Source organism: Eretmochelys imbricata, chromosome 2 (genome assembly GCF_965152235.1).
Source record: "Eretmochelys imbricata isolate rEreImb1 chromosome 2, rEreImb1.hap1, whole genome shotgun sequence".
NCBI lineage: Eukaryota > Metazoa > Chordata > Testudines > Cheloniidae > Eretmochelys > Eretmochelys imbricata.
The window spans coordinates 261072337-261085355 of record NC_135573.1 but is presented as its reverse complement, the minus strand read 5'-3'; the positions used below and the strand labels follow the sequence as shown (position 1 = coordinate 261085355).

Sequence of the window (13019 nt, the reverse complement as noted above, 5' to 3'; positions counted from 1 at the left end):
AGCTTTGTGAGGCTGCGGTTATATATAAAGCCCCTCGCTGAGGCCGCAGCAGACAGCCAGTTGTATTAGCAGCAAGTGCTTCACATTCTTAGGGCTCCAGCTGTCAGGAAGCAAGGGAGAGCTGCACTGCTTCGGGGAAGTCTCTCAGCTGGGAGATAGGGAGGGAAAAAAAGGAGAAGAGCAAACAAGCTATTACTTTCAAGCATGACACTGCCAATAGATCAAGCAGAAGAGCTGCGTCTCTACCAGCAGACGCTCCTCCAGGATGGGCTCAAAGACATGCTGGACCACAACAAGTTCCTGGATTGTGTCTTGAAAGTCAAGGGGAAAGAATTCCCCTGCCACCGGCTGGTGCTGGCAGCCTGCAGCCCCTATTTCCGGGCGATGTTCCTTTCAGACATGGAAGAGAGTAAGAAGAGGGAGATCAACCTGGAGGACGTGGACCCCGAAGTCATGCGCAAGATCCTCCATTACATCTACACCTCCGAGCTGGAGCTCACCGAGCAGAACGTGCAGGACATTTTCTCCGTGGCCAACATGTTCCAGATCCCCTCCATCTTCACAGTCTGTGTCTCCTTCCTGCAGAAGCGTCTCTGCCTCAGCAACTGCTTGGCGATCTTCAGGCTAGGCTTGATGCTGGATTGTGCCCGCCTGGCAGTGTCCGCCCGGGATTTCATCTGCGACCGCTTTGCCCTGGTCTCCCGGGATGAGGAGTTCTACAAACTCTCCCCTGATGAGCTCATTGCTGTCATATCCACTGACTCCCTTAACGTTGAGAAGGAGGAGGCGGTCTTTGAGACGGTGATGAAGTGGGTGGAAGCCAAGGACCGCGAGAGCCGGATCCAGGCCTTGCCGGTGGTCTTTGAGAGCATCCGTTTCCGCCTCCTGCCCCAGGACTACATCAGGGACCACGTGGAGAAGCACCCCATTGTGAAGTCCATCCCGGAGCTGCTCAAGAAACTCCAGGTGGTGAAGGACGCCAGCGAAGGCAAATTCATGGTGGTGAAAAAGAAGAAGGTGAAGAAAAGCAGTGAGACAACAGCTGGGGACAACGCTGTCAATGGAGAAGTGGCCGAGGGGGATGATAATGAGGAGGATGTCCTCCCAGGGATCTTAAATGACACAATGCGGTTTGGGATGTTCCTCCAGGACCTCATTTTCATGGTGAGCAGTGCTGGGGCGGTGGCCTATGATCCCAGCGCCAACGAGTGCTATTTTGCCTCCATCTCGGCTCAGATCCCAAAGAATCATGTCAGTCTGGTAACCAAAGAGAACCAGATCTTCATAGCAGGTGGACTGTACTACAATGAGGACAATAAAGAGGACCCCATGAGCTCCTACTTCTTACAGGTACCGGCTTCGTTACTCTTTTGCTTCTATGGTCCACTAGAAGGATCGCTGATTTTTAGGTTCTGCATAGCACAAAGCCAATGCAACTCACCGTCATGTGTGTTAGTTGTATTTGGCTTGTGTGTCCCTTGTACAAATGCATGCCACAAGCATTTTATTGCTCTGTCAGACATTGTAGAGACTGATTGAATATGGCTCGCTGTTACGCATTAAGTCAATGGCTTGTTACATAGTAATATGTAGGCCATGAAAATATTTAGATACTCACATGATGGTACTATAGAAAACTCTGAGACAGACAAATTAGAGAGAGAGAGAGTGTATGGAGATAGATAGATAGATAGATAGATAGATAGATAGATGTGTTGCAAAAAGTTTGGAATTTCCAAATAGGGCTAATGTGGTGACGACTGGGTGAGGATCTTTGGCCTGTGTTATGAGGAGGTTGGACTAGATGATCATAATGGTCTCTGCTGGCCTTGACATCTATCAGGGAGGTTTTTATTTCAAAGCTGGTTTGTCCCTCTCTAACAGCAACTTGTCTTGTGAGCTGGCAGCAGGCTAAGCACTGTTTGATTTTGCAGCCCTGGTGAGCAGTGCTGGGGTGGGAAAAGCACGGAACCATCATTTTATTCTTACGTTACTCGGGGGAGTGGGCTGCATTATGGAAAATGCACAGTTAACTCCCATTGCCAAAAACTATTCTGATGAAATCTCTTTTGAAGGCTGGGAGACGGAGCTAAAGCTGAGGTGGTTATGGTATCAGAGCTCCTCCTGGCACAATGATTGCTCAGTAACCGAAAAATTTGAGACCAGCTCAGCCCAAGGAGACTGAGCTGTATAGAAACGTGCAAAGTCATCGTCGAGTAGCCTTCCGTGAAAAGAGAAGAGGCCATTTCTACAGGGCACTTGGGTCCTGTTTATCACCATACGTGTAGGAGCCCCCATCATGGAGCAGGACCCCACTGTGCAAGGCACTGTATGAGCCCGGAACAAAAAGACAGTCCCTGCCCAAAGACCTTGCAAGCTAAGTATAAGACAAGAGCCAGCAGGTGGATACAACTGGAGCACATGGAAACAAGCAAGGAAAGGACCCGCAGAGAATCTCCACCCTGGGGCTGCTTAGCAGGAGGCTGCAGAACTGGGCGTGCCCTTTGGTACCTGTAGGAATGGGCTCAGTGCTTTGTCACTGCACACTTGGCCCCTGATATTTTATTTTAATTTAACAAATTGACAGAGTAAGCAAATCCATTTATATGTCAGAGAGGGACTGGTGCATAGAATCATAGAATCATAGAATATCAGGGTTGGAAGAGACCTCAGGAGGTCATCTAGTCCAACCCCCCGCTCAAAGCAAGACCAACACCAACTAAATCAGTGCATACTGTACCCTCATGGCTATTCGTTTCCTTGCAGTATGATCACCTGGACTCTGACTGGCTGGGCATGCCCCCTCTGCCTTCCCCCCGCTGCCTCTTTGGCCTGGGAGACGCAGAAAACTCCATTTTCGTGGTAGGAGGGAAAGAACTGAAAGAAGGAGAACAGACCTTGGACTCCGTCATGTGCTACGACCGATTGTAAGTGCCTGAGAAGCGAAGCAGCTAGGCTGGGGTGTGAGAATGAATCCATCTGTACAGGGACCTAAAAATTGACGTAACATCTAGAGACAGTCTCTGAATGCTAGATCCAGTCACCCCAGCAAGTGGAATTGTCCCAAATCCAAATCCCTCCCTTGCGGCTCTGATCCATCTCCGGTACCATCTGTTGGGTTTATTGCAATTGAAACCTCCAAGGGAAAGGGGATTGAGGCCGTTAAGGGGCAGCCAATCAACACTAATTTTATCAAGGGCCAGACTGTGCCTTTGGCTATATTCACACAGGAACTGCCCGGAGATCTCAGAAGGCAGGATATGGCCCTTAATGTTTTGGGCACCGGGGCAGTCTCATGGGTGTGTAACAGCCCTAAGAGGGCAGCCATCAGCAAACATGCCCCTGGTAGATGGTCACGGGCAACAAAACTGGACTCTGGTCACAACCGCTTTTTAGAATGATGCCGATAAAGGGATTCAGAATCTCTCAAACCCAGACCTCTCAAGGGACCAGATCCTTCAAGGTTTTTTGGAGGATACTCAGAGGATCAGGCTCATGGAGAATCTGTTGGCCTCTATTTACAACCAAACTTGAAATGACCCTTTTCCTGGAGGATTGCAGCCCCTGACCCCAATACACCCCATAGGGTGCTATCCTTTGCCACCCAGCTGTTGAACATCATATGCTCAGAAGCATGAACATCAATTGCCCTTGCCATCTCAGTCCCAGCGAGCGTAGCTGTGGACAAGAATAAGCGATGCAAGTGACTGCTTAGGGCTGATCTGGCACCAAAAGGACCAGCCTGATTTCCCTCCCCTCTGGCAATGAGACCAGAAAGGGAGAGCGCACCCTACCAAATTCTCCTTCATCTATGGGAGCAGAGAAGGTGGTGTCATACCAGTCATTTCCCTGTAAAGTTAGTTGCCTCATTAATATCATGCAGCAGGGAATTCCCAGGGTTAATAATACATTGTGGAAAGTATTTCCCTTTCTCTGTTTCGAGGTATTTGCATTCCAGTTAGGTTGAGAGCCATGATGCACAGTTTGAAAAATTAAGCGTACACCCACCCCTCCGGCTCTTATATTTTCCATTATCCAGTCATCCAGTGCAACCCATTATGGACTCAGCTGTTAAAAAGCAAGAAGCAATGAGTCATCTGGAAAGATGGAGGTTCACCCACTTCCATCCAAGACAAGGATAGCACATAAAAGATATGGTCTAGGTCAAACCAGAATTATTTGGGGGAAGTTCTATGGCCTGTATTATACAAGAGATCAGACCAGATGATTACAATGGTCCCTTTGGGCTTTATCATCTATGAATCTGTGAATCATAACATATCTATTCCCAACACCTAGCTTTAATCTACTCTGCAGAAAGCCACATGTCCCATGCACTGTAAGTTCTTCTCATTGGAAAAAAGCATCAAACTGTCTTTTCCCACTAATCTGGAATTACAGGAGCTGCCCGGCTTCCCCACAGTGGTTAAGACTAATCTTAGCATATGCTTTGTATACGGCACTATGAACTGCCTGAAGTATTAAATCTCACTGAAAGGCAAACAGAAATGCCAAACAATCTCCCTGTCGGCCTGCAATAAGCTAGAATAGCTAGTGAGCTGGAGTCTTTTACTCAATTTATATTTAGACATGTCTGAGCTGTTTTATTTAGGCAAGTCTGTTTCATAGGCAGAGATTTCAAACCAGTTCCCATTCCTATCAACCACGGTGTTTATCTGTGCCCTAAAACTCTCTTGGGGGCGGGGGCTTTCTTTGCTAAGTGGCCTGAAATGCATGTAGCTGAAAAAGATTATAACCAGGGAGAGCTTTCAGACCGTCTTCTATGCAACTGGGTTTCAAAGTGACCAGCACAATAATCATACACGGCCCCACTTTATTGACAGCTGAAATTTCAGCAAACAGTCTTATCTTTTGATGAATGGATTATTCCTGCTTGAATTAGGGGGTTAGACTTGGTAGATCTAAGGCCAATTCAATCCAGAACTTTTTGGTTTCTATGGAAGTGCCTTTCTCTGGTCTTCAGTCTGTAGAAAGAGAAATTTGTCCTTGTGTGTGAGGGATTGTTTGTACAGCATGGTGGAGTCGTGTGTGCAGTGTTCATACAGAATGGTCGAGTGGCTACAGAACAAGATGGAGTCAAGAGATCTCCATTCTAGTGAGGGCTCTGACTGTGACCTGCTTTGGGAACGCAGGCGAGATACTTAGGTCCAGATTTTCAGATGCGGGCTTGAATTTTAGGTGCCTCCATATGTGGGTGCCCAACGTTAGAAAACGAGAGCCTGATTTTAAGAGGTGCCGAACACCCAAAACCCCAACTGAGTGTCACACGTAGGGCACCTGAAAACTGAGCTACCCCCAAATTAGCGGTAACTTCTGAAAATGTGACCCTTAACCTCTCTGTACATCAGCGCCTCCCCCTCTGTAAAACAAGGATAATGCAGGACTAGCTACCTTACAGAGGTATCAATCAGTGAATGTTTGCAAAGTGTTTGAGATCCTGGGATAGAAGGTGCTGTATAAATATGAAGCCAAATATAACAAGCTAAGCTGCCGAGAGGATGCTACAGAAAAGAATGCGTATTATAGCAAGTATCCCGTATGGCGTTTCTTTTTCTTAGTGGTTGACTATGACTTTTGTTAATGAGTTTTTAGACTCCATGCACTTTGGGCAGGAACTGCATCCATCCACCTACGGGGTTGGAAAGCCCCTCGTGTCTTCTGGATGCTACCCCCATCTAAACAATATAATACCCTTGCTTTTCATAATCCTTATACAGGTCATTTAAATGGGGCGAGTCAGATCCGCTCCCCTACGCAGTCTATGGCCATGCTGTGGTATCAGACAAGGATCTAATCTATGTCATCGGAGGCAAAAGAAGTGACAAGTAAGTGAAAGAGCAAGGGATATAAAAGGAGTGGGAGGGACAAAACACCTCTGATGGCACGTGGGTTTGGCTGCTTTCATACCCTAGGCCATGACTACAAGAAGGAAGTTGTGGAAGGAGCTCTGTTGGGTACATAAGTAGCATTCTAGGGTAACCAGCAGATTAAGGAGTGGAGGGGAACAGACGAATGAAATGGGACTGTGGCGGGGCCTAAGACATGGAACCCTTCACTTCCAGGCTTCTGGTCTGAGTCCAGCCTTGATTGTGTTGCTAAAGTTTCTCTCAGGGCCCTTGGACCACCTGTCTAACTCCATTGAGATCAATGGGTGATCTGCACAACGAAAAAGGACAATATAAGGCCACAATGGAGAAAGGATATCCTCCTCCTTCCCCATGTTAACAAGCATAACAAATAGCAGGAGAGGACAGAAGAGACATGAGAATCCCTTAGCAGGGAAGCTGCCTGTCATCAAACCAGTGAGCCCAGCCTGGGAGAAGGCTGGTGTGGCATAGCAAGATCCAGCTGTCGCAGCCGCAGCGGTAGTAAACAACTTCACAAAACAGTCCCTCACTCCCAGTTGCCATTTATTATCTGCAGGGAGCAAGGCCTCAGCATAACCTGCCTTAAATGAAAATTCCAGCCATTGTAAAACAGCAAAAATAAATATTGACAAAATAAGCCTGGCCTACCACAGCAAAGATAGGCCCTGCACCAAAGAGATTACAGTCTGGAAAGAGGGTATATACACAGCCATATACCTCCTAGATTGTAAGCTCTTTGGGGCAGGAACTCTTTCTATTAATTTCTGGTACAGTATCAAATTTCATCATCAGTACTTAACAAATAAGGCCTGCTGCTGGGTGCATGCATACAGATCCCTGATTTGCATATAGCTAGACAGACACATAGCTAGTAATGAGTGTACACTCTGATGGGTTTGGACCCTTTGGGGTGTCACCTGATGTGCTGGGATGCCACTAAGCCACCCTATTCTGCCAGCCTGGGTCCCCTTTACCTGGCCTTGCTGGGCTAGGCTCACATGCCTCTTCCAGCCAAGCACACAGGCAGGGCCATGCCCAGCTGCACAGAGAGACAGAGATCCATTGTGGGATGATTCAGGGTGCTCGCCCCAGCACTCTGGTGCCCACTCCCTTTAAGGGGTACAAACCCAAAGGTTTTATGAAATTTGCCCCTTCCCTCAATGTGGAGGGAGATATGCACAACTTCTCCCCCCCACCCCCAGTTAGAAATTACATAAACTGAGTTATGAACAAGAAATAAGTTTATTAACTACAAAAGGTGAATTTTAAGTGAATAGAAGAGATAACAGACAGAACAAAGCAGATTACTGAGCAAATAAACCAAAGTATTCAAGCTAAGCTCAATATACTTAAGAAACAGGTTACAAAATGTAATTTCTTACCCTAAATGTTATTTTAGGCAGATTGCAAAGTTTCTGTGTTTCAGAGTTCCAGTTACATTCCTTTTCAGACTGGCTCAGTCACCCCTGGCTCAGTCTGGACTCCCCCTTGTCTTCCCTTCAGGTGTCTTTTTCAGTCTTTCTTCCTGGGTAGACAGGTCTGGAGAGGAGGAGTCCCATTTGCCTTCCTCCCCCCGTTTAAATAGGATTTACATAAGGCGGGAATCTTTTGTTTCCCAAAGATGACCCCCCTTCCCTTCCAGTGGAAAGTTACAAGAAGTCCAAGGTGATGTTTAGTATCAGGTGACAAGACCACCTGACTCTGTAGAATCACAGCGTCCATGAGTCAGTGGCAGTATGGAAGGTCTGCTGGAAGGCCAAGCCTTTTCACAATTCATTGTGCTCTCTGATGGGCCATCAGCCCTGTCTGGCTTTTCCATTGTTGTACCTGAGGTGTTAGCGGTGGGCATTACCCACAGCAGCATAGCTGAAATACAGATACATAGTCAATATTCCTAACTTCAGATACAGAAATGATACAGGCATACAAACTGGATAATTGCATTCAGTAAATCATAACCTTTCCAATGATATCTTACAAGACCCATCTTGCATAAAGTACATCTCAGTTATGTCATATCCAGACCATGAGCATATTTTCATGAAGAATATGGAGTGAAATGTTACATACACAACACCAGGGTGCTCGTGGTCAATAGCGTGTACACAAGAAAGGTGCATGTTGTACAAAGGAAAGGCATCTATTGAACTGGGCTCAACAGTAAAACGCACCGACCCGAATTTCAAGTGTAGCAGCAGAGTCTGAAAGTTACAACCAGCTGCCGACTTAGATCGATACTCCAGAATTCCCATCCCTCGGCACAATGGAACCATTCCATGTAATAATTCAGTGAGGTTGCTTTTCCCTCTTGCCCTTTCGCAGGAAGTGCCTGAACAAGATGTGCGTCTACAACCCGAAGAAGTTTGAGTGGAAGGAGCTGGCTCCCATGAAAACTGCCCGTTCTCTGTTTGGAGCAACCGTACACAATGGCAAGATCTATGTGGCAACTGGCGTGACCGACTCTGGCTTGACTGACTCGGTGGAAGCATATGACATTGCAGCTAACAAGTATGTACCACGGCTCATCCTTGGGATGAAAATGCTCTAGGGAGCAGTTGCAGGAATGTAGGAAACAACCTGCCCCCCAATCAGCCAATGATTTGAAGCTGTCTTGGCTCCATCCATTCAGTTCCCTGTGCAACTGATGCACCTCTTCATCTGGTGTTAGTTACTGCCAATTGCCAGTGCTGGGCCAGGGGCATTTGTCTAGCTCCAGAGGCTTGGGGCGATATCAATAGCTTGAATGCCCAGAGAGCCTGGAGAGTGGGGTCACTCAACCAGGATGGAGGCGGAAGGCCTGAGCCGTTGCATCCCCAGGCATTGGGATGGGGTCGCCTTCCTGTCTGGATATCAGGATATATTGCAATTTCCAGGGGCAACTCTCACTTCTCAGCCTGGCGAGGGTCTGAACGAAACTCAGCTGGGAGGGGAGATTTCTGACTCCTTCCTGCTCACTAACAGCTTGATCCCCACTGACTTCAATGGGCGTGAGATCAACCCCTGAGAGCGCTCCGTGCACAGGCCATATAGCTCTAGGAACTCGGAAGGGGAGGAATCCTCCCCAGGGCTGTAGTAGCCCTCACACTGACCACGCTGCCGCTCCATGGTTCTGTGTAGTCTTAGATCCACTCCATTGCCCTACCCCAAAAGCCCCTGGTGAGTTTGGTGCTCTGTAGTATGCAAGGAGGTGCAAACTCTCCCCTCTCCCCGCCTACACACACTCAGCAGAAGCCCACCAGTCACGCTGTGTAAAGCATGACAGGCGGGCACTCATGCTGCACTCCTTACTGGGGCACATAAGAACCTATACAGATCAGAATAGGACAGATTGTTTCTGGTGTATCCAGGGTCTTCTGCGTCTACCGAGGGGAGTTGTGGGGGCTCAGCACTCCTGAAAATCAGGCTGTGGATGTCTGAAATAGGGCACCCAAAACTGGAGGCTGCTTTTGAAAAAACTGGACCTAGTAGCTTGTCTGAGGGCCACACAAGCCGGCGAGTCACACGACTGGGATTAGCGCTCCGAACTCAGCAGATTCCAGGCCCACATCCATGCTGACGTAGCTGCACTGATAGAGGGTGGCCAGAACACCTTGCTAACGAGTCTAACCTTTCTGCCCGGCAGGTGGGAGCCCTTCACTGAATTCCCCCAGGAGCGCAGCTCTGTCAGCCTGGTGAGTCTGGCTGGCAGTCTGTATTTACTTGGTGGATTTGCCACAGTGGAGACGGAGTCAGGAGAACTGGTGCCAACCGAGCTCAATGACATCTGGAGGTAAGGGACGTAGCCATTGCGAGCAAAGGGCATGGCTGGGGGCTGAGTTCTTCTGGGGTTTTAACCAGTGACGGTTTAAAATCCATTATTCTCTTGCCTTTAAGCAATACTCACTTCTCCCCAGCGATTTTAAAAAGATTTAAAAAATGAAAGAGGGTACAGAAATGAGGGCCACAAAAACGATTCAGAGGCTGCCGAGGATGCCTCACGGTGAGAGATTTAAGGAGCTCAGCTGGTTTAGCTTATAGAAAAGAAAACTGGGAAATGACAAGCACAGGGTATCACCTTTATGGGGAGAAAATACCAGGTCCTGAAGGGCTCTTTAATTGAGCAGAGAAAGACAGAATAAGGGCCAATGGCTGGAAGTTAAAGCCAGACAAATTCAAACTGGAAATAAGGCACCATTTTTGTTTTTGAACAGTGAGGGTGATTAACCACTGGAACAAACTAGCAAGGGAAGTGGTGGTTCTCCATCTCTTGATGTCTTCATATAAAGCCTGGGTGCGTTTCTGGAAGATACGCTTTAGCCAAACACAGGTTATTGGGCTCAAAACTGGGGTAACTGGGTGAAAGTATATGGCCTGTGTTATACAGGGGGTCAGACTAGTTGATCACAAAGGTCTCTTCTGACCTCAAAGTCTATGAAACTGGAAATTAAATCACCCTTTAACCAAGGCCTTGTCTGCACTAGAGAAATTTTGCACAAAGTTTCCCGCTATTGCTAACTCTGGGGTTGAGTCCCACTGGTATGTGCTTAATCTTGGTGCCAAAAGGCAACTCAGTGTTCTAAGTGCAATGCTGACCAAATCTGCTTTGAACCAAGACGAAATATGAGTCCGCTTCCAAAGCAGGTTGATTGTCAAGACCTAACAAACTTGGGAGGAGAGGGATCTATGGGATGAGAGCCTCAGCTGTGTCAATTCCCTGAGCTCCACTGACTTCATGTGAGCTATGACATTTTATACCAGCTGAGGATCTGGCTCTGCCACTTCTCTGGCATGGGATCATAGCAAAGCTAGGTGCGTATTTACCAAGCGATGGGGGTTGTTTGAGTCTTGGGGGCCTCAGTCCAGTCCCCAGTGGAAAAATACCTACTTCCCCAAGACTGCTCTAACTGGCACCCTCGTCAGCAGTCTCAGCAGAGAGACCACTGCCATTCAGTCTGTAGGAAGTGACCTATCCCTCCCCACTAAATGTGCCCCATCAGGGGCAGGGGGGCAGGTATACTGGCAGGGTATCATAAGGAAATTTGCTAGTTGATGCCTGTACTGTAGCAGTTCTGTGGAGTGGACTCAAGCCTCCAGAACTGTCAGTCTGGCATTTTTCATCAGCTCTAAGAGCCAAATTCAAAGTCTGTTGACTTCAATGGACTTTAGATAAGGCCTAAGTCGATATTCAAATGACAGATACTGACCAAACAAGTCCTTCCTGCCAATCTTGGTAGCTGTCATGATATATGGAATCACAGTCCTTAAACCAGAGGCATGTATTAAAGAAAACAAACTACTGCTACTGACACAATCAAACAGGTTTCCACACTGCTTGAGTTCCACTTCTGTCTCTCTTGTTTACCAGACACCGCACTCTGCCTGGAACTCTACACACAGAGACATCTAGTGGCTGAATAACATACTACAAGTAAACACATCACTAGAGCAACACTGAATCTGACTATTTGTCATAGCCAAAGCTGGGATGGGGAACACAGTTGAGAATAGAGTTCTTTGCTGACCATAATATTTTGTCTCCCTCCCTTCAGGTATGACGAAGAAGGGAAGAAGTGGGAAGGTGTCCTCAGAGAGATCCAGTATGCCTCAGGTGCCACCTTCCTTCCCGTGCGCATGAATGTTTTACGGTTAACAAAGATGTAAATGACGTGATGATTTATGTTGGTCCTGGGTTTTTCTAAGTTCGCATTTATTGATGTGAATGGGATGGGGAGGGATTTTATTGGTTAAGCCAGAGAAACATTATATCTGTGATTTGTTGCCATTTTACTTCACCCAGCAGGGAAAGGGGAAGGGAAAGAATTCGAATGGACCCTTACAGGAGCTTAAAGGCTAAAGCACTACTTAGAACCCAGATCTGGAGAACGCAAGGAGCTGTGGTGGCCTGAGCACTGGACTCATTCTATCTCTCGGAACAGATTTGTTTCCCTCTTCCTGGTCAGGAAAGGAACAGTAACCACATTTTCCCTTCAGGGTAGAATCCTCTGTTTTTCAGGAATTCAGATCCTTCCCATCCCCATTTTCTCCCTCCATCCAACAAGGCCCTTCATCATCTCAACCACGCTTCTGAATGGGGAAGGCTGGAGGCCGATCCCAAAAGAATGGAGCAAGCCAGAATGGCACAAGGGTCACCCATGCAAGGGAATCTCAAACTCAGCTCCTCCCCACACCCCGTAGCCAGCCTTACCACACAGGGGTCAGTTGTCAGCAGCAAGGGAAGCAGGAGGTCTGTGCTGTAGGCATATGGAGCTGGTCTGAAGCATGTAGCGTTAAGCCAAGTGAGAAGTCTTGGCCGTTCTTTTGAGCGGAACTCACCATAGAAAGAAAAGAGTAAGTGTTGGAGTGGGTAGGGGGATTTTGCATGCTGGAACAGCAAACAGCGCACGAGAAAGGTAGGGCTAAAAGGAGTGAGCACTGAAGAACAGATGCAATCAGACCAGACCAGACCATGGTGATAGATGTCTCAGGACAGACACACACCCTCAGACTGACCTCCACACCTGCCTTTTGAGTTTTATTTCCTGGGCCTCATTTAATCTTTGCATTCAGATGCTCAGTTTCTGCTTCCTTTGAACAACTGTTACAGAGGCAGAAGGGGAAAAATGCCTTCTTGATGTCGTCAGTTATTAGCTCTCCTTCCCACTAAGTAGAGGACCTTCATCTTTCTCTTCCTTCTAATGTAATTAAAGAACCTCTTCTTATTGTCTTTTATGTCCCTTGCTAGGTGTAACTCATTTTGTATCATAGCTTTTCTGATTTTGTCCTTACCTGCTTGTGCTATTCTTTTGTACTCCTCCTTAGCAATTCATCCATGTTTCCACTTGTTGTAGGATTCCTTTTTGATGTTCCGGTCATTAAAGACCTCCTGATGGAGCCATATTGGCTTTTTACTATTCTTTCTATCTTTCCTTTGCATCAATGTGTAAAAAGTAAAGGTAAAGATCTATAACAAGTTGATATATCTATTTGCTTAAGAGCAGTACTTTGATGCCTGCTCCAAGGAGGTGAGGGCTACAACGTGGGAGAAATCCTCTATATTATTGGTAGCAGCTGCAGAAGCAGTTGACTTGTCCCTATAGTCCCGGTAGTTTTATTTCTGTTCAGTTTGATTAACTACCTGGAGTCTGCATCACC

At 47.2% G+C, this 13019-nt stretch overlaps 1 protein-coding gene across 1 annotated transcript; it reads left to right on the top strand.

Annotated features, from left to right (window-relative positions):
* Positions 1-204: 204 nt before the first annotated feature.
* On the top strand, positions 205-11528 carry KLHL40 (kelch like family member 40). Its single transcript, XM_077809525.1, has 6 exons — positions 205-1350; positions 2767-2927; positions 5739-5846; positions 8211-8396; positions 9511-9657; positions 11417-11528. Exons 1-6 carry the CDS (start codon positions 205-207, stop codon positions 11526-11528), a joined length of 1860 nt encoding a protein of 619 aa, XP_077665651.1.
* The last annotated feature ends 1491 nt before the right edge of the window (positions 11529-13019 follow it).

Coding starts and splice junctions, on each gene's coding strand:
- KLHL40 (XM_077809525.1), top strand. CDS start 205: ATGACACTGCCAATAGATCAAGCAGAAGAGCTGCGTCTCTACCAGCAG. Junction 1,351..2,766: donor TGAGCTCCTACTTCTTACAG/GTACCGGCTTCG, acceptor GTTTCCTTGCAG/TATGATCACCTGGACTCTGA. Junction 9,658..11,416: donor GAGCTCAATGACATCTGGAG/GTAAGGGACGTA, acceptor CCCTCCCTTCAG/GTATGACGAAGAAGGGAAGA.